This window comes from Sus scrofa, chromosome 12, assembly GCF_000003025.6.
Source record: "Sus scrofa isolate TJ Tabasco breed Duroc chromosome 12, Sscrofa11.1, whole genome shotgun sequence".
Classification (NCBI taxonomy): Eukaryota; Metazoa; Chordata; class Mammalia; order Artiodactyla; family Suidae; genus Sus; species Sus scrofa.
The window spans coordinates 42,232,230-42,253,686 of record NC_010454.4 but is presented as its reverse complement, the minus strand read 5'-3'; the positions used below and the strand labels follow the sequence as shown (position 1 = coordinate 42,253,686).

The 21,457-nt window shown below is 45.2% G+C and overlaps 1 protein-coding gene across 4 annotated transcripts in view; it reads right to left on the bottom strand.

Moving 5' to 3' along the window:
- Positions 1 to 21,457, bottom strand: part of MYO1D (myosin ID) — a 368,819-nt gene that overhangs the window by 235,505 nt on the left and 111,857 nt on the right. For all 4 annotated transcript variants that reach the window (XM_021067447.1, XM_021067446.1, XM_021067445.1 and 1 more), the window contains exons 8-14: positions 19,283 to 19,486; positions 16,411 to 16,556; positions 16,217 to 16,331; positions 10,978 to 11,148; positions 7,270 to 7,340; positions 4,204 to 4,278; positions 370 to 502 (exon numbers count right to left, since the gene is read on the bottom strand). In XM_021067447.1, coding sequence (XP_020923106.1) covers positions 370 to 502; positions 4,204 to 4,278; positions 7,270 to 7,340; positions 10,978 to 11,148; positions 16,217 to 16,331; positions 16,411 to 16,556; positions 19,283 to 19,486 — 915 coding nt within the window. The remainder of the gene's footprint in view (positions 1 to 369; positions 503 to 4,203; positions 4,279 to 7,269; positions 7,341 to 10,977; positions 11,149 to 16,216; positions 16,332 to 16,410; positions 16,557 to 19,282; positions 19,487 to 21,457) is intronic.

Here is a 21,457-nt window from a genome sequence, read left to right as displayed (position 1 = left end):
AGGATGGGGCATTATGATTTAATTCAAGATTTGTTTTAAAGCCAGGCCCTGTCTTCAGCACAGGGCTGAAGTTCACTCTGTCAGGACTTACATGCTTCACGAAGCTCCAGTTTAAGAAGAGCATTTCATTTGGGACACAACCAATTGTTTCACCAAGGCACCTCAAAAAACACAAGAAAACAAAAAACCCCCAAACTGCCCCCCCAAACAAAAAAGGAATAAGAATTCTATTATCACATTCACTTTAAGTGCATGTTCTTCAATTGATTTACTGTAATGATTGAACAAGCAAACCATACGTCCATTTTCTGTAACATGTATCAACAGAGAATCTAGGAAATAAAACAGCTATTTAGAAACGACAATTACCTTTGATGCAAGGTTGTCGACTAAAGCAATCATGGAATTCTTAAATAAGGTGGCGGCGGTCAGCGGCCTCTTGGTCACCTCTGTGATGCTCAGTTTGCCTTCAGGCCACATATTCTTCAGCACCGGGTTTGAACTGAGAAGCACAGAAAGAGTGGTTTGAATGCAACATTTGACTCAGCCGAAGAGAGCCGCTAAGCAATCCTGCTGAACTGCATGCATCCTGGGAGCCACAACGGCACTGCAGACTGAACTCACAAGGCCTACTTGGAAAAATGATTCTACCCAGAAAATTAGGCTGAAAGTCTAATGACCGATACTACACCAGAGTGCGAAGTTGTGTCCACACCAGACTACCTTAGAAAAAGTCTTTTTTTTTTTTTTTTTTGTCTTTTTAGGGCCACACCCTTGGCATGGAGAAGTTCCCAGGCTAGGGGTTGAATCGGAGCTGCAGCTGCTGGCCTACGCCATAGCCACAGCCACACCAGATCTGAGCTGCATCTGTGACCTGCACCACAGCTCATGGCAATGCTGGATCCTTAATCCACTGAGCAAGGCCAGGGATCAAACTCAGGTCTTCATGGATGCTAGTTGGATTCGTTACCACTGAGCCACGACGGCGACTCTGAAAAAGTCTTTAGACGTCTTCTTTTTTTTAAATGGCTGCACCTATGGCATATGGAAGTTCCCAGGGCAGGGGTCTAAACAGAGCTACAGCTGCCGGCCTACACCACAGCCACAGCAGATCCAGAACGCATCTGTGACCTAAGCCGCAGCTTGTGGCAACACCAGGTCCTGAACCCACGGAGCAAGGTCAAGGATTGAACCTGCATCCTCACTGACACTATGTCAGCTCCTCAACCTGCTGAGCCACAATGGGAACGCCTAGATTTCCTTAAAGTTACCTAGATATTATTATTACCTAGGACTCTCAAGTAGTTTACGTGGCTCTTATACCATATACATAACATGGCCCTGGGGTCTCTATGAGAATTGGGAAAACCACTAGAAGGAAAATGATTCTCCATGTCATGGCAGAAATCATGAAAGGGAAAGGATCTTGTAACTGAAACAAATATTTATCCAGCATAAGTCACAAAAGCCAAGTCTTTCAAAAAACACGGGTCGGAATATAAAATAACTGCCTTTACACTGACTTCTAGGAAACCCCTTTCCTGCAGCTGGATTTATGAACACATTTATAGGTAGTGCTGGCAGTTACACTATCTTATTGATGTGACACTAAGCTGGTTGTAATCCAATTCTTAAAGTAGACTTCAGGCCAGGTTTCGGGCTAAAAATGATATATTCCGTATGTGGCTCGGTGGAGATAAGTTTTATAAACATGTGTGGTGCTTTCTCAGCTCTGATTTTCTTCCTGTTTCATTTCAGGTGCTTTCGATGTCAAAGCAGTTGAAGCTCAAAAGGTTGCTTGCTTCCTGGAAACTTCTCTCTCGTCACAATTTTGTCTTCCTCTGCACTGGGGGTTGCGCATACAGAAGATGCCACATGGATCTTTTTGGCTCATTGGGTTGACTTTTGCCATTATTTTGCCCACGTTTCTTTCCCTGGTATAAACTAGAGAAAACTGAGGTGGTTTGCGGCACATCTAGTAAATTTCTCTACACAGAGCTCAAAACAAAAGCAGCAAAATGCCAGAATGGACGACAAAAGAGTGAAGACAAAAGGTGAGGTGAAGACTGACTGGCTCTGTGAATGAAGGCAGAACGATATTCTAACCCGCGCCGATGCCAGCCAGCGGTGCCAACTGTCATTAACAGCGGCTCTAAAATAATGCAACGATCTGTGGCTTCTGGACCCAGTTTTACTACGTTCTAGCCCTGTTCCATCATTTTCCAATGATACACATATCAATAAAAACGACTACATAAATGTATATTGCTTTCCCTTAACCTTTCCCTTTCCATCTTTGGCAGAGAGAGAACTTGAGGCGATGGTTCTCAAGCTTTAGGGGCCATGATGCCAGATGGTTTCCTGATAGCCAACAGACGAGAATTTCCAGAAAGTAAAGCATACACACTTTGAAAATCCTGTTTGCAAAGACAGAAAATCCCTGGCTGTGGGTCTGTGTAGCTTCTACCCCCAGTTCCCACCCGACTCACGGTTGGTTGCGTTTAGACACGACCTTGTGAATGAAGGGAGGGAGGGGTATTGGAAACAGAGGAAGTGAGATGGCTATTATCACTATTAAACATAACAACAGAATAATAGAATCTACTGTATAATAGAATAATATTACAATATTATGGTAACAGAATCGATGCATAATGAAACAAAACAGACACCTGCAATTGTTTTAAAGAGAAAGAATTGCCAGTTAACATAGTTTTCAAACATTTAAAAGTTCTCATTGTGGCTCAGAGGTAATGAACCCAACCAGGATCCATGAGGATACAGGTTTGATCCCTGGCCCTGCTCGGTGGGTCAAGGATCCGGCATTGCTGGGAGCTGTGGTGGGGGTCGCAGATGCTGCTCGGATCCCGTGGTGTTGCTGTGGCTGTGGCGAAGGCTGGTAGCTGCAGCTCTGATTTGACCCCTAGCCCGGGAACTTCCATATGCTGCAGCTGTGACCCTAAAAAAAGCAAAAAAAAAAAAAAAAAGTCTACCATTTTTCTTTTTCTTAGAAGGGAAGCTTACTTACCTAGAAACCCAATATATATAACAGATAAGGCAGAGCTTAGTTGGCTAAGAGAGTGGTTAAGAGAAGTCTGTGTACCTGGGTTGCTCTTGGCCTCCTTTCATTTACACACACACGTTCTCAAGAACTAGAGGTCCAAGGATTACTCTTTAAACATACATCAAGAAAGGACTGCAATTTAGGGAGCTCGTTTAGCCATGGAAACATCCAAAGTGTCCAGAGGCCAAGGTACCCCATCCAAACACCATCTAGGGGGGTAAATTTTAACCAAAATAATTTCGAGTCTTCCCATCCCACTGGCGAAGTCCTTCCTACTATGGAGATACCTAAAATGAGCTGCAATGAACAGATTTTTTTTTAATCTTTTTTGTACCCTTGGCAAGACCATCCCTGTGGTGAAATGAAGTCCTCTCAGCCTGATGCCACTGGTTGTTGGATTTCTCTAAGTCCCTCTGTTCTGAACGCAGGCTTAGCCAGCAATGATGCCTTCGATGCGTGCTGGGACCCCTGCCGGTTAATAAACCAGAGCCCTGACTTCCAACACGGAAGAAGAGCCTATCAGACCCATGCCAGGAGCCCATACCACGTGACCGTGACACGGTCTGCTGGAAGTCAGTCCGCTAGCCGCTCTGTTTCTGCACTGGTCCTGCGAGCCTGGGGTCACGTGCTCCGCTACTTGAAAGTGGGGCTGCACTGGGTGAGTGGCACCTCTGGGCCATGATAACTGATGATGGTAGTAAATGCCATTTTGTGCCGCCCTCCCGGTACACAGCCTGGCTGCCTACCCCTGGCCACACGCCCTGGCTTTGCTACTGGCCAATTTTTTGGCTGGGACAGGGGTTACCTGACACGTTCCTACGGCCACAGGTCTGCCCTGGGGAGTGCTGAGTACTCTGGCAGGGGTACCAGAAAGATGGCAGCAGGGAAGAGAAAACCCGAGGCGACCCAAGGAAACCCAGGAATGACATCATACGAAAAACACAATCCCTGCTCTCAGTTTACAGATTTTGTAATTGTAAGGTAACATCGTTTCATCATTTATTCAGATCAAGTGGAACTAGAAAAACTGCCAGAACCTCTCCAAACTGTCACCGAAAAATAATCACATGCATACGGACTATGTGATACATCTGTCAAAGAGCTTAATAGAAGGACGACTTATAAAATTTCAGTCCTACCTGTTATACATGAGGCGCTTGAAGTCTTGAAATAAGGTGTCTTTGTTTTTGTCAATAAAACCAACGACAGAATAGCTAGTTGAGAAAAAAGAGAGACGACATATTAGTCACCAAGCAAGGGCCACTTTCAAGCTTTTCCAGACGTCTCCAAGCCTTTCCACTGTTGAATTAGGCAATCAGGCATCAATCAAGCTGATACTGTCTATCTACCTCGTTCTGTATTAAAAAGCATGAAGTCCACCAACTAAGAAGGGGGAACAGCGTTTCTATTTCTCAAAAGGAGAGCACACCTCCGCATCAACATCATCACGAAGAGCATCATTTTCTACTGGTGTGTCGCTTCCTTCAAGAAGATAACTTTTTAAATACAGCTGTATTGATCATCCCGCTTTTCTAAGATACACGCAAGACGGCAACATACAGGGTCTAAGAGTCTCATCCGCAGGGAGGTCAAAGGACTTGCCTGAGGTTCGCTCGCTGTGTGCAGAGTGGGAGAAAAGAACCCAGGAAGCCCTGCCAAGGATGCTAAGACCTGGGTGAGCAGAAGAGAAAGAGGAAGGCAGGTCACAGCGGGAAGCGGACAGCGAAGGGGCCGAGGCCGGCGCATGCACGGGGTTCTGGAGAGGAAGTGAGGAGCTGAGCTTTCTTGGTTTGCAGGAAGGGCCGTGAGTAAGGTCTTGCAGCTCAAGATGCAGCTGGTGACACAGGTAGGGATGGGGGCTGCAGTGACTGGCAGGGACCCTGGAGGGACTGACTTGGGGTTTGGGGGAGACACCAGCACGGAAGGATTCTGGGTATTAAGAAGGGCTAAGGTGAGGCTGGATCAACCTTAGGTCTGCATGTGGCTGCTCCGTACAGCTCGCCTTCCATGCCTGCATTTTCTTCTTTGATGCAGACAATTTTCAGATCTCTAACCCCGACCCCTCAGCAATGTTCCAACCTTACGTGTTTAATTCTGCAAGAAAGTTCCTTCAGGCTGTGCTGCCTGTGGGCACTGTAAGGCCACGAGGTCCAAAACCATTGCCCTGCCTCCTCCAACCTAAGTCTTCGGCCTGATACCTTCAAGCCACTTGTGACTGAGCCCTTGAAGTCGCGTGACTCATTATTGCCGACACATACAATTCAAACTTCGAAGTCCTCACTGCGGCCTTGAAGATTCCTGGTGACTTATTTCCAGTGACTTTTCTAGGCATTCTACTTCTCTATGCTCCCAAGAGGACACACTTCCGTCAAATGGGCCTAGTTGCTATTTCTTGAACAGTTTTAGCACCCTTCCCACTTTTTTCCTATAAAAATAATTCCTAACACCTAAGGACCAGCATCTGCTTTCCTGTATCCCACACAAAAGCATTATGTCATTTGCTTGTTCTGAATTCTGACAACACATATTAATAGTCACATGGCAATTATTTTCAACCATTTTTGCTGGATCAATGGACACATAATTGTGCATGTATAGACATGACAGCGTGTGTTAATAAATACACACACACAACCGCATGTACAGGTATGCATCTTACACGGAAAGTCTTGCGGGCAGGCCTCATAGAGAACAAAGAAGAGATCCAGTAAAAAAATAGAAGAGGGTTGAAAGGCTTAAGGAAAGAAGGGGAAGGCTGAGGCATTGCAGCACCGTCTCCAGGGCTGGCGAGCTTTTGGACCAGGCGTCTGAAACCTAGTTACTGTCTCAGCTCTTCCATAAACTTGCTACGTGACCTTGGGTAAGAATTTTACACTCTCTGCCTAAGTTTCTTCATCTTAAAGCCAAGGGGCTGCCCTGCATGGTCTCTAAGGCCTCTGTCCAGCTCTGCCTGCATGCCCAGCCGAGCTGTGTGAAAGTATCCCGCACGCGAGCCCGGGTTTTCAGGGGCAGACACCTGGAAGGTACCGGGTCTTCCCTCTGCAGCATTCTGGAACCTGGGAACGGACCAGAAAAAGTCGATGATGGCACCATCGACTAGTTTGACAGCTGGGATGATAATTTTGAGCCACATTATTTTATATTTCTAGAGTTTCAACTGAAGTCAGGAACAGCTATTAAAATTTCCTCAAATGCCTTTCTGAATTTACAGAGATGATCATTTGCTTGCTGTTGCTGTTGCTATTTAATCTCTTCCTGATGGGTTACATGAATAGAATTCCAAAGGTAAAAAGTAAAGCGAAAGGAAGAGAGGAGACTTGAAACAAAAATAAAATAACACGCAGTGTCTGGTGGATGGTCCCAGCATACTAAGTGCAGCAGACGGGAAAAGGCCTCCCATCTGACCACTGCGACAAATTCCCTGGAACCAGAGTTCCCGCTGTGGCTCAGTGGGTTAAGAAACCAACCAGTATTCATGAGGACACAGGTTCGATCCCTGGCCTCGCTCAGTGGGTGAAGGAATCTGGTGTTGCCGTGTGAGCTTCAGTGGAGATCACAGACATGGCTTGGATCCCAAGGAGTTGTGGCTGTGGTGTAGGCCGGCAGCTGCAGCTCTAATCCAACCCCTAGCCTGGGAACCTCCATTCGCTGCAGGGGGGGCCCTAAAAAAAAAAAAAAAAAGTAAGACTTGGCCACAGGCCTCACTCTAGGTTAATTATTCCTCCTCGGGGCTCCCAGAATGCCTTTTGTGTTCCAGTTTAACCCTTTCCATTCTTCGTTTCAACGGCTCACTGTGTATCAGCCTGTACCCTCCACTAAACAGTCAGCTTCTGCAGGGCAAGCTGCATGTGACCCAACTCTCTCTCTCTTTTTTTTTTTTTTTTTTTTTAATATTATCCATCTTTCTATTCTAGTTCTTAATGTCCCATCATGACTGATTTATTCACTGGCTGATTCTGACTGAGCACCAACCGTGCCAGGAACAGTGTGTGGCCACATGGTGTATCTTCAATAGAGGTTCGAAAAGCAAGGGATGAATGGAGCTATGCCAACGTTTTCAGTGAAGACATTAAAATACACTGACACAGGAGACGGCTGAAAAATGCACATGAACAGGTAAGCGATTGACATTCCCCGTGATGCTATTATTTCAGGTGAGGCTGCACGCGAATCACCAGGTCAGGTACCCACGTTCAGATACTCACACCACGTCGCCTGCGTAATGTCGAATGCGAAAATCTCGATCAAACTCCAGGATTTTGTCTGAGGCGCAGAGCTAAGAAACCAAGAAGGAGAGGAGCTTGAGCACCAGCATTGTCACTTTCCTAAAAATATACATTCTGACTCAACAGGAGCGGATGATCATGTCACGAATAATGACCCCATTACGATGGAAATCCCAGGGCGGGGGTGGGGGCCTTGATTGAATGTTTCGAATGCGGCAAAGAAAGACGTCCCTGCGTCCGGATTCACGTCCCGGCCACCCACGCGGCCGGGAATGGCCAAGTGACCAAGTTCTGGGTGATGGAGGCGAGGGTGAGTGAGGCGGGGCTGTTTGTGGCAGGAGGCGGCTCATGCTCTTCTATGCTTTTTTTTTTTTTTTTTAATCTTTTCAGGGCTGCACCCTCGGCATATGGAGCTTCCCGGCCTAGGGGTCCCGTCGGAGCTGGAGCCGCCTGCCTACGCCACAGTCACAGCAGCATGGGATCCGAGCCTCGTCTGCGACCTACACCCCAGCTCACGGCAACGCCGGATCCTCAACCCACCGAGCGAGGCCAGGGATCGAACCTGCAACCTCATGGATACTAGTCAGATTTGTTTCTGCTGCACCACAACAGGAACTTCCTGAGGGTCAAATCTGGGCTCTCCCATCTCTTGTTCTGTTTCCTTTGATAACCACGTACTTGTTCTGAAGGTTAAACAACTATGGAAACCAAAGTGTCCAACATTCAGGGGGTCGCCAAGGTATTTAATTTCTCTTTCTCTCTCTCTTAGCAGCCACTTGCTTTTTGTTTGTTTGTTTGTTTTTTGGCTGCATCCATGGCATGTGGAAGTTCCTGGGCCGGGGATCAAACCTGCGTCACAACAGTGACCTGAGCCACTACAGTCACGATGCTGGATTTTTAACTTCCTGCGCCACAAGAGAACTCCTTATGAACCACTTTTTGCCAAAAACCCCAAAGGCAAAGGCCCCAAAAGATACCTACACTAAGCGGATATTTTTACATTTGGATATGGCAAAGTCTTATTATAAACACAAAAGGTTTTATTTTATTATTTTTTCTTTTTAGGGCCACACCTGTGGCATTGGAAGTGCCCAGGCTAGGGGGTGAATTGGAGCTGCAGCTGCTGGCCTACACCACAGCCATAGCAACGAGGGATCCAAGCCACATCTACAATCTACACCGAGCTTGTGGCAATGCTGGGTTCTTAACCCACTAAGTGAGGCCAGGGATCGAACCAGCATCCTCATGGATGCTAGCTGGGTTCTTAACCTGCTGAGCCACCACAGGAACTCCTAAACATAGAAGGTTTTAGATTTTTCTTTACTTGTTAAAAAAATTATAAGAGTTACATATTTATCATTTAACTTTATATGTTAGTAATATTTTAAATAGTAATTTTATGGCTTTTTGGACCATCTACCTGCCTCTCCATGATAACGTTCATGCACAAGGAACAATTTAGCCCCTAAAGAAATACAAGCCAGAAACCTCTTATTTACCCTGCCAATAACACTAGCTAATCATTAGTAACCAATAGCCAACGATAACACTTGATTTAACACATAAGAGCGTAGCATTTATTTAACAGAAAGACACGTAGTGACGAAAATATCCTGACAGCTTGGTTATTTCATTTCTTTCCTTCATTAGGCAAAAATCCCAGAAAAGAATACACAAAACACTTTCCATCTCAGGATCTGTCTGAGGAATGATGCTGGGGAAGGGCAGAACCACCTGGTCTGAGAATTTGGAAAACCTGGGCTCTGACATTACAAGAAAAAAAAAAAAATTAGAAAGAGAGAAAAGAAAAAAAAATTCCATCTCCACAGATAAATTACCATGTAGCATTTCTTATCCGCTTAAAAGTACCATGTACAGTTGCTATTTGACGTATGAAATTATATTTCAAAATATGTGGTTGTTAAATTCAGGTGTATAAACGGCCAAGGAGAAACAGAGCTAAATGAGGTGTTTTCTCACGTAAGAATCATAGTTCTTTACTGAAATGAAGTGGAACCTTGTTTCAGTTTGAAATTCACTATTTCCTAAGACATCTTGGTACAATCACCAATTCAAGTCAATTTCACAAACATGGACTGTCTACCATCTGGTAGGCATGATGCTGGACGGGTCTCAGAAACCTGGACTGAGATTACAAAGGACATTTACACCCCGTCCCCCAAAGACGGGACATTTGTCCCTGTAGTCATGCCATCTTTAAAAGCATCACTCTACATTATTTAGGTGGCTTCTCACTTGCTCACTGCTCTGTCCCCAGCACCCAGAACTGCATCTGGAAAATGAGAGGCACTTGTTAAGTATTTGTGTTATCAATAAGGAATGATGGAAAAAAATAAGTCTAACTAAAACCTTATTGTTGTGGGAGTTCCCATCATGGTGCAGTGGAAATGAATCAGTCTAGGAACCAAGAGGTTGCGGGTTTGATCCTTGGCCTCGCTCAGTGGGTTAAGGATCTGGCATTGCTAGGAGCTATGGTGTAGGTCACAGACGTGGCTCGGATCTGGCACTGCTGTGGCTGTGGTGTAGGCTGGCGTCTACAGCTCCGATTAGATCCCTAGCCTGGGAACCTCCACATGCCGTGAGTGTGGCTCTAAAAAGACAAAACAACAACAACAACAACAAAATCTATTGCGAAAGATCAGACGATGATATCCAAAAGCCAACTTACAGCAGGCTGCAAGTTAATCCTCAGTAAGAGACCAAGGAAACTATTTTAGAAATAAACTGATCAAAAATAAATAACAGCCAGTACTTCTTGACAACTGAAGAAATTGTTAGTTAATTGCGGAATCTTACTGTTCTGATTACATAATTCAGAAGGAACAAAGCTAGAAAACAGATTTATTCATGCTAAAAAATGGCAGCGTGTCACAGATTTATATGAAATTATAAAGAAGCAGAACTGTCTGCCCCTTTCTTTATGGAAGTGAAGAAGCAAGCGGCTTGTTTTTCCTTCAGCTTATGGTTGCTAGACAAGCCTATATTTGTAGGGAACACTGGGGGAAGATGGGGTCCCTCTCCTAGGATAAATATTGTGGCAAACATACTTTACACACGGTGCGGCACAAAGGTCTGATAACCACAACTGACACCAGTTATCATGGAAATGTGATCTGTTTAGAACATTTTTAGACTGTGAAAAACAGGCACTTACGAGGATACCCATTCATTTAAGGAATGAGTTTCCTTGTAACAACTAGAATTACAGCTAGAATTTCTGTTTTCAAGAAAGTCACACAGTCTGCAGAACTACGGCGGAGCATACACACTGCATGTTTATAACTCAGCATTACAGTAAAAAGTCCAGGACAAAAGCTATTTTCAGTGCCAGAATTATCAGATGCAGGGGCAAAATTTTAGCACAGGAACAAGGACTCGGTACCGATTGGTTATAAATGACATCATGCTTTCTAAAGCATCCTGTGCCTGGTTCCTAGTTCTAGCAAATTGAATGGTCTCGAGCGCCCTCTCCTGGACGGTGTGATGTTTAACAATCTCATGATCCTCATTTATCCTCAGCAAGAAATCACTTCATGGCTCGTTATGGTCTTTCTTAGTTGTGTGAACAGTCTTTCAACACAACACATAAAGTCACGTAATTCTGCCAAACCGTGGGGAAAATCTTACAGATCCAAACGAGAGGACGTTCTCATGACACACATTTACCTTCCGGCTGGAAAAGTGGCCGTGTTTGCCCAGTTTACTGTTAAGGGCTCCCAGGAACATCTCATCGGTGACTTTGCCTACGTTCATGCAGGCGTCGTCAAGGATGGCGATGATCCCTTTGTGCTGCTGCTCCACCAGGTCCACGATGATCTGATTGTTGAAGTAATCAATCTGTGGGACACAGCAGAGGGTACAGGAGAAAAGAATTGAAGTTTCCCAAATTCCAAGTGTCTAACTAACAGTGACTTGTCTTTGCTGAAGAGTCCCGTAAATTCTAGTTCACAGTTTCATGCTGAGTCAAAGGTGGCTTAAAGCCATGGTTTTCACACCAGGTTCCTCCAGCCCCCCTGGCATTCCCAGGAGGTTTCTTAGGGATGCAGGGGACAAAGAGAGCTATGATGGGATGGCTCAGGGGCACACAGCGCTAGGCTTCCCATCCCGACTCCAAATAGAGCAGCTTTGTGCCTGAGAGTCAAGTTCACAGCAGCTAAATATGATCTGTACATCACCAAAAGCATGTGAAGGGGATCAATCAGGGAGACAGCCAACAGTATCAACCTCCTGCTGGACGTGCACCACCTACGAAACCGACCGTGACCCTGAAACCAGTTAAAGCTCCAGATCTACCAACCAATATACAGGACGTGCAAGGAACAGAGAAACAGTTTAGACGACACTTTGGGAATCCCATTAGCAAAATCCAGGCAGTGAGAAACTCTAGAGAACAAGTGACTTGTTCTCTCAACAAGATGGCAAGAGAAAAGAAAGCAGGGGGAGGAGGGAGGGAGGGGAGACAGGAGGAAAAGGAGGAGGGAGAGAAGAAAATCTATGGATATGCAGAGACCTATTAACCAGTCACAATGAAGAAAACTTCTTTGGATCCAAATTCAAACACACTGTGAAACAAAACCCAAAACTCTGAGAGAAGTGAAGAAATGCAAAATGGGAACACCAGCTGGATATTTGATGACATTGAAGAATTTCTGTTAATTTTTTAGGTGCGATAATGGTATCATGGTGATGCTTTTTATAAAAGTCTTTATCTTTTCGAGAAACACACAGAATTATTTACAAAGAACATAATGTGACACTGAGATGTACTTCAAAATAACCCAGGGTTGGGTGGGACACAGATGACAGAAGACGGGCCATCCACTGATAACTGTGCCAGCTGGGTTTATTATATTGTGGGTTTATTATATTGTTTATTATATTGAGTTTATTACATTGAGTTTATTATATTGTGATCTCTGCTCTTATGTGGGTTTGAAATTTTCCGTAGTAAAAAATTTGTCAAGTTAATCACTAAGTTCAAAAGGATGGGTTTGCTTTTTTTCCCCCAAATATTTGAGAACCACTGTTTTTTTGTTTGTTTGTTTTTTGGGTTTTTGTTTTTTGTTTTTTTTAATCTTTCTGCCTTTTCTAGGGCTGCTTCCCACGGCATACGGAGGGTCCCAGACTAGGGGTCTAATCAGAGCTATAGCCATCGGCCTACACCACAGCCCCAGCAACACGGGATCCGAGCCGCGTCTGCGACCTACACCACAGCTCACGGTCATGCCGGATCCTTAACCCACTGCGCGAGGCCAGGGATCGAACCCACAACCTCACGGTTCCTAGTCGGATTCGTTAACCACTGCGCCACGACAGGAACTCCGTTGGGGGGTTTTTTGGGTCATGATGTGACGTGGGATCTCAGGTCCCAGAACAGGGAGTGAACTCGGGCTGCAGTGGTGGATGTGCCGAGGCTCAACTACTAGACCACCAGGGAACTCCCCAAAGCATGGGGTTTTTAAAGAAAATACTCACACGGGAGAGAGATTCTAGTTTGGGGACCTGGCTTGCACTAAGTCCCTGTTACGCTGGAGGTGGCCTTCTGTTCCCTCGAGGACACATAGTTCTTCGTTTACTTCACCGTGAATTTTTGCAAAGGGCGTTTGCTCCTTTTTCCGAGGTCTGCCATACCCTACTGCAATCGCTGACTTTTCCCTTTATCAGCTACGCCTGTGGGACTTGATATTCTAACTGATAAAGGATATTTTGGACCAGTATCGCAGAGCCACATCTGAATAACAAGTTTATGATTAAATTTGCTACCCAAACCTAAGCCCCAGTTACAACTGCATATTTTGTTATACAACAGATTTGCTGTAAGAAAGCTGCACATAAACGTGACTGAACTGAATTACATCTTAAATACGCTGCGAGGGCCCACTCTCTAAATCAAAACTGTAGACAATCCTTTCATAAAGTAATACTACACGCGTGGGTTTATGTGTAAATAGGTGAAATTTACACCGTACATGAACAAAATGTTTCTAGGTGTCTAGCATTTAATGCACGGAGGAAGGCGAAGCAGCGCTGCGAGGAGGGCAGCCAGCTGGACACCACGTCTCCTTCTGCTGGATGAGGGCGGCAGAGCGGAGCAAGGTGGGAAGGAATCTAAAAGTAACCGAACTACCAAACTTCAAATAGCTTTTCACTGCGATTCCACTGGACATCAAAAGAGAAATCCGGACTTTATTTTTATTGTCTATATGCTTTGGCAAAAGGATAAACAGAAACCCAGAGAAGATTCCACCTTCCTCAGTGTTGGCCTTGTTTAGACACTACCTCGTGAATGAATGGCGGGAAGGATGTGGAAAGGAAGGAAATAAGATTATTATTATATAAATATGAATATTTCTTTATATTAATATATAATATATTGACATATTTAATATTATTTACTATTATTAAACATATAGCAATACATTATATTATAATATATTAATTATTATAATTATATTTATGATCATTTATATATTACGTTCATTAAAATACAATATTCTATTATATTTATTAAATTATATTTATAATATATTGAAATATGAGTACATCAATGTATTTAATATCAATATATTAAATATTATTTATTATAATAATATATTATATCAAGATTCTTTATAAATAATATGTGTTAAACAGTAGAACTGATGAAAATGAATCAAAACAGACACATACAATCTTTTTTTTGTCTTTTTGTTTTTTAGGGCCACACCCGCAGCATATAGAGGTTCCCAAGCTAGGCGTCCAATCGGAGCTGCAGCCACCAGCCTACGCCAGAGCCACAGCCACGCCAGATCCGAGCCGCGTCTGCAACCTACACCACAGCTCACAGCAACACTGGATCCTTAACCCACTGAGTGAGGCCAGAGATCGAACCCGCAGACTCATGGTTCCTACTCGGATTTGTTTCCACTGCGCCATGACAGGAACGCCACATACAATCATTTTAAAGAGAAAGAACTTACAGGCCTGAACGTTAACACAGTTTTCAAAAATTTAAAAGAATCTTTTTGGAGTTCCTGTTGTGGCTCAGTGGTAATGAACCCAACTAGCATCTAAGAGGATTCAATCCCTGGCCTCGCTCAGTGGGTTAAGGAACCGGCACTGCCAGGAGCTGTGGTGCAGGCTGCATACACAGCTTGGATCTAGTGTTGCTGCGGCTGTGGTGTAGGCTGGCAGCTGCAGCTCCAATTAGACCCCTAGCCTAGGAACTTCCATATGCCACATGTGCAGCCCTAAAAAGACAAAATGAACAAACAAAAAAGTAATTTAAATACAGCATTTCAGGTAGCTTTTTACTGCTATTACACTGGATTTCAGAAAACACATCTGAACTTTTTTATTGTCTACATATTTGGCGAAAGTATAAACAGAAATTTATGGAAACTCAGACGTTTTTGTGTTTTTCAGGTCTGTTCTCGAAAGCATTTAAAAATAGCTTCAAAGCGTTCCTATTGTGGCTCAGTGTGTTATGAAGCCAACATAGTTTCTGCGAGGATGTGGGTTTGATCCCTGGCCTCGCTCAGTGGGTTAGGGATCCGGTGTTACATCAAGCTGTGGTGTAGGTCACAGATGTGGCTCGGACCTGGCATGGCTGTGGCTGTGGCATAGGCCAGCAGCTGCAGCTCTGATTCAAGCCTTAGCCTGGGAACTTTCATAGGCAGCAGGTGTGGTGCTAAAAAAAAATTAAATAAAAATAGGAATTTCAAAGACAATCACAAGGCCCCATTTCTATCACGAGCGGGAAGTCTACTCGTCATGTTTTTATCTGTGACCTGTGGGACCATACCCTGGACCAGTCATCTGGTTTGGCTTTATCTCAGCAGACAAGTGACAGATATTCAAGTTCACATAGAGTTGGGAGAAGAGAGGTGATCCCTGGAGGGTGACACAGAGGAAAGGAAATGGAAATCCAATTTAAAACCATGATTTTCATGCATCCTTGCAGAGAATATGAACCTCATGAACCAAAGGCAATCAAATGCCACTTAAGCTTACAAAATAGAGGAAGAAAAAAAGGAGGAATCAGGGCAAAAAAAAAAAGAAGGAAGGAGAAGAAACTCAATTTTGGAAGCAAAGTTGAGCCAATTTAAGGCAAAACATGCTGCTCTGAATAACTTATAAATGCTGCTAAACTCCAAGAGACAGATGTGAATCAAAAAACCACATGGTATCAGTTATAGAGTGAACCTAAGTTTACTGACTTTCTTTTCTCTTTTTTGGGCCACTTGGTGACATATGGAGTTCCCAGACCAGGCATCAGATCCGAGCAACAGTTGCAACCTACACCACAGCTGTGACATTGCCAGATCCTTAACCCCCTGTGCCGTGCCCAGGATCGAACCTGTATCTCAGAGCTCAAGAGATAGTGCCAATCCTTTGATTCAAAGCAGGAACTCCAAGTTTACTGATTTTAACTCAGCGTTTTCCGGGCACCAACCAGAGGGTCTATCAAATTGGAGAATTCCCGGAGTTCTGGTCATGGCACAGGGGAAATTAATCTGACTAGGAACTATGAGGTTGCAGGTTTGATCCCTGGCCTTGCTCCGTGGGTTAAGGATCTGGTGTTGCCATTGTGTGGGTCACAGACGTGGCTTGGATCTGGCGTTGTTGTGGCTATGGTATAGGCTGGCAGCTGTAGCTCTGATTCAACCCCTAGCCTGGGAACCTCCATGTGTTCCTAAAAAGCAAAAAAAAAAAAAAAAAAAAAAGAAAGAAAGAAAAAAGAGAGAAAAAAGAAAAAAGAAAAAATCAGAGAATTCCCAACTGTCAAGCCTGCAAATGAACTGCCTTTACATCCCCCACAAAGGAAAGCTAAGGCTTAGGTGTTTCCAACACCCAAGGAGATGAGAAGATGCCCAAGATGCGAAGGCTGGACGTGAGCATCCACAGCCTGCAAGAGTCCACTCACGTGCTTCCAGGGGATGCCCTCCCGCTGGTACTCCTCCTGTTCTTGCTTCAGGACCAGCTGGATAAAGAGCTGCTGCAGCTTCTCGTTGCAGTAATTGATGCAGAACTGTTCAAAGCTGCAAGAAGAGGAATCAATGCAGCTCCAACAAATACAAAACGCAAGGACAGGGGTTTAAACCGTCTCGCCCGGTTTACCTGTTGTTGTCAAAGATCTCAAAGCCGTAGATATCCAGGACGCCGATGACCGTGTTCTTCCCGTGGATGGTGGCGTCAGACCTCTTGACCTCAATGATATCGTTGATGCGAGAAACGATCCAACAGAAAAGGCGCTCGTATATGGCCTGGAGGGGAAACGACAGCATAAGCTCTGGCCTACTGGGAACCAGTCCTCTGTTTGCATGTGTGCTAAGCTTTATTTTATTTGTATTTATTTATTTATTGTTTTTTAGGGTTGCACCTGTGGCAGATGGACGTTCCCAGGCTAGGGGTCGAATCAGAGCCAGAGCCAGAGCCACAGCCACATAAGATCTGAGCCACGTCTACAACCTACACCACTGCTCATGGCAACGCCAGATCCTTAACCCACTAAGCGAGGCCAGGGTTCGAACCCACATCTTCACAGAGACTATCTTGGTTCATAACCTGCTGAGCCACAATGGGAACTCCCTGCATTTGTGCTAAGTTTTAAATTCCTATTGGCCTCCTCCTGACCAGTCGGCATATCCGTTAATACCGTAAGCTGAAAACGAGACGTGCAGATCCCCTGTTACGCAGTGACGGGACTTATGCAAAACTAAAGTGAATGGGTTGGATTTTTCAAAGATGGTATCGGTCCCTGCATGTGTTGTCTTCAGCAACGTCCCTAGGTGGGTGTCTGGGCCCTGCTGTACCAGTAACTGGCCTAGTGCCTGGTATGAGCCACTCTACCGCTTTGTCAGAAATGGCCCTTGAGTCCAGCGTTCCCAGAACCTCAGGTCGAGTGGATTTTTTCCCCCCGATACCATCTATCTCAAATCACCCTCTTTTCCCCATTTCCACCCCGACTTTCCTAGTCCAAGTGGCCACCGACTCCCTCCTGAATTACTGAAATATCCCCTTAACTGGTTTCTTTGCTTCTACCCTTGCCCTGCCCACCGCACCCCAAGATGCACCAGGGCGATCACTTTAAAAGCTCCAATTCGACCCCCAGCCTGGGAACCTTCATATGCCAAGAGCGGGCCCTAAAAAGCCAAAAATAAAATAAAATAAAAATTTCAACCTTGATGTCCTTGCCTCAGCTTGAAATCACCCCCTCTCCATTGCACTCAGATACATCTGAATTCCCTCTGAGTGTAAAAACCAAGCCTGAGATTTACAAGAGTTAAAAATAGAACAGGGAGCAACTTAACCAGCAAAAAAAGAAAAAAGAGAACATGCAAACTTGAGAAAATACAATACCTGCCACTTGGGTAATAGAGAAAGGGTTAAAGTTATGAGCTCTTACGAATGGCTGATAAAAAGCTAATAGCACCGAAGAGAAATGTACAGGGATAGACCCAGGCGAGTCTCAGAACTGGTTTGAATACCTTACAAAAATACGAAAAGATGCTCAAATGCCCTAGCAATGAAAACTAAAGTATTAATGAGGCATCCCTGTGCACCCATAAAATCAGGCATTTAAAGTTTAAAAGCAGTGTGTCCTTTGACCTGGCAGGCTCGCTCCATGCTGGTGCCCAAGGAAAGATGGCTGAGGATCTGCAGCCTTGTTTGCAGCGGCCAAGAAAAGGGAACAAGGTGAGTGACGTACAAGGTGGACGGTTAATAAATTATGGCACCCTCACCACACACAGACCCTATGGGCGAGGGGTCCCCAAAGCATTCCTGATGGAGCAAAGCCAAGGGAAGGTGCAAGACAGGCACCCATGCAAGCGAGGGGTCCTGAGCGTCCTGGTCAGTCATGGTCTGACCTTCTGAGAACGTCTTCCGGCTGTGACTCTCACGGTCACGGTCACGGTCACGGGGTGTTCTTGAGACTGTGATGGTTAAAAAGTACCACTATGGCTTCGAAAAGCCGTAACCTACTTTCAAGGAACGTCTGGACCCATCCTCGCAGCATGTCACTAAAAATGAAACTGAGACCCGCACCAGGCTGGGAGATGCCAGAAAACTTTAGTTTTCTGGTCTAGTCCCCTGGTTCCTGGCACAGAGCTCTCGAAACTTCCTTGTCATTTCCTAAGCGATAAGAACACAAGACGCCTCTCTTGTTCTGCTATTTGTCTTTGATCCCATCCCTGGCCCAGGGCTCCTGAAACTCTTGTAAAATCTTAAGTGATAAGAGCAGTAGGAGCATCTTTTGTTCTATGGGGGTGACTTGGGGAGGTGGGGGGGGGCCTCGTGTTTCAGGACCGGGAACCAGAAAGACCCAGCTGTGATGCGAAGCTTGGAATTTCCAGCCTTCCAGCTCATCCTCCAGCGAGGGAAGAAGGGCTGGACTTGGAGTTGCTAATCGACGAGGCCCACACGAGGAAGCCTCTGTAAAGTCCCCAGAGCACAGGGTCTGGAAGCCTCCAGGCTGGCCAACGCGTGCACACCTGGGGAAGGTGACCCACCCCATCGCCAGGCGGACAGAAGCTCCCACTCTTGGGGGCGCACCCAGATCCTGCCCTGTGTATCTCTTCAGCGCTGTTGGTCTGTATCCTTGACCTTATCCTTTCGTAAATGGGTGAACATAAGCACATGTTCCCCTGGGGTGGCTGAGCTGCTTTAGCAATTAATGGACCCTGAGGAGGAGGAAGTCGCTGCAATCTCCCATCTATAGCTGCTGGGTTGGAAGCACAAGCCATCACCTGTGCTTGTGACGGGTGTCTGAGGGTGCGTGTGCATGTGTGCGTGTGCGTGGAGGGCCGGCTTGCTGGTCCGAGCCCTACACCTGCGGGATGTGACCCTACCTCCACTAGACAGTGTTAGAAGGGAGTTCAACGGGGGGACCCCCAGCCGGGGTCCCAGAGAACACCTCCTTCCCCACGACGTTGGCAATTTCGGTACCAGAACCCTTGCCAGGCCGACAGCCGGCAGGTGAAAACCCCACCTTGGCGAAGGCGTCTCTGCCGTAGCTAGCTTCTTGCTCCGTGTGCTGCTTGTCGATAACATCCCGACCCGTGGCCACCGTCCGGTAAAGGAGGGCTTTCTCGACCATGTCCGGCTTGGTGGACAGCAGGTCCGCGATGATAGACACCACCTTGCCGTTTTCGATCAGAGGCGTGTCACCGTCCACGACAAACTTTAAATTCCCCTGCATCAGAAGAGGAAAAAAACAAGACACACCATGTCTGATGAGATTCTGAAACCTGATGTCCGGGGTCTATGTGCCAATTTAAGAGAGAGGTTCAAGCGACCTTGTCGGCAGCGCCTATTTCCCTAAATACATTAATATCTCAACATGTACAAACCTAGGGCTGCATCTAGGTTTTTTCCTTCTCCAGATACTCATCTTTCAATTTTCAGAATACATTTTCTTTCTTTTTTTTTTTTTGCTTTTTAGGGCCACATCTGTGGCATATGAATGTTCCCAGGCTAGGGTTGAATCAGAGCTGCAGCCGCCGGTGTACACCACAGCCACAGCAATGCAAGATCCAAGCCGCATCTGTGACCTACACCACAGCCCATGGAAACGCTGGATCCTTAACCCTCTGAGTGAGGCCAGGGATGGAACCTGTGTCCTCAGGGATACCAGTCAGATTGGTTTCTGCTGAGCCACGATGGGAACTCCCAGCATACATTTTTGATGGATGGAAAGGTTACATTTTTATGTAGGCAAATCTATGAATCCTTAGCTTCAGGGTTTCTCTTTCTTTGGTGTCAGATCATTCCTACTTTGAGGATTTTATGAATATTTAGTATTTTCTTCTATTCCTCATATAGCTTTTTTCCTACATTGAAGCTTTTAATCCACCTAGAAAGTATGTTGGCATGTGGTATAAAGTAAGAGTCTACCTTTATTTTTTCAGAGGGTTAGTTGCTCCAACACTACGCATTGACTAGTCTAGCTTTTCCTACTGGTTTGAACCATCACCTCTATCACATATTAATTTCCACTAAGTTTTTGAGTCTTTTATAAAATACTCATTCAATAAGCCATGAAACTTATTAACCATCTACCAAGTGTCCAGCACATGAACAAATCTTGATTGGTCTGGTGCTAGATTTGGACAGTGAGTTTTAAGGTGCTGATAGTAAACTGCTTTTACTAGCATTTTAAACCTGGTGGAATTAGTCATGCCTCCTCTCCCCCATCCTCTCTATCCTACTATTCTTTTTTTTTCTTTTTTCTTTTTTTTTTTTGCTGTCCCGCAACATATGCAGTCCCCAGGCCAGGGATCAGTCCAAGCTGCAGGTGTGATCTAAGCCACAGTTGCAGTAACACCAGCTCTTTAATCCACTGTGCTGAGCTGGGGATTGAACTTGCATCCCAGTGCCCCAGAGATGCTGCCAATCGCATAGCACCACAGCAGGAGCTCCCTACTACTCTTCTTTAACACCTGTTATTTGATCTTCTAACACATTTATCGTCCTGGGTAAATTCTAGAATTATGACGTCAACTGAAAAAAAGTCCTTTGGATTCTGAGGGATTACTGGTGCACTGTATCTATAAACTAGCTGAAAGAACGAGACAATTTAGAATATTTAAGTCTTCCTCATCAGGAACGCTTATTTAAGAGATTTTCGATATTTTTCATATAGGTCCTGTGCATTTCTGATTCACTGAGAGGTAAATCTTGCCACCATAAAGTGACAGCTGATTTTCACTCCAGATGTGCTTTCATGCCATCCTTTACCACCAGGTTACACATTCATGATGTTTTCAGCATCTCTAATTAGACAGACAGTAATGAGAGAATTCCCACCACCGTTTTTCACTTCCCGTTTGGTGTGATGTGTGGACATCAACTGGAAGGTAAGTTGGCCAGTGTGGTCCAGGGTGTTGGCTGCGATGAACTGGCTGTGCTTTTTAGCCAGTCACTTCCAGCCTATAACATGAGACGATCAAAATTCTAGTTCTAGTAACCAGTGATTCTATGTTGCAAATGCCCTTAGAAATTTACGCTGTTCAAAAGATTGTAGCTTATATACCATGGTGGTCCCATCACTGCTGAATTCTTTTATCCTTGAAATTCACCACTTCACCATCTGACATACCAGGAAGGCAGTGAACTGAAGCCACAGCCTCAAAACGTACAGTGGCTTGGAAAAAAATCCCTCATA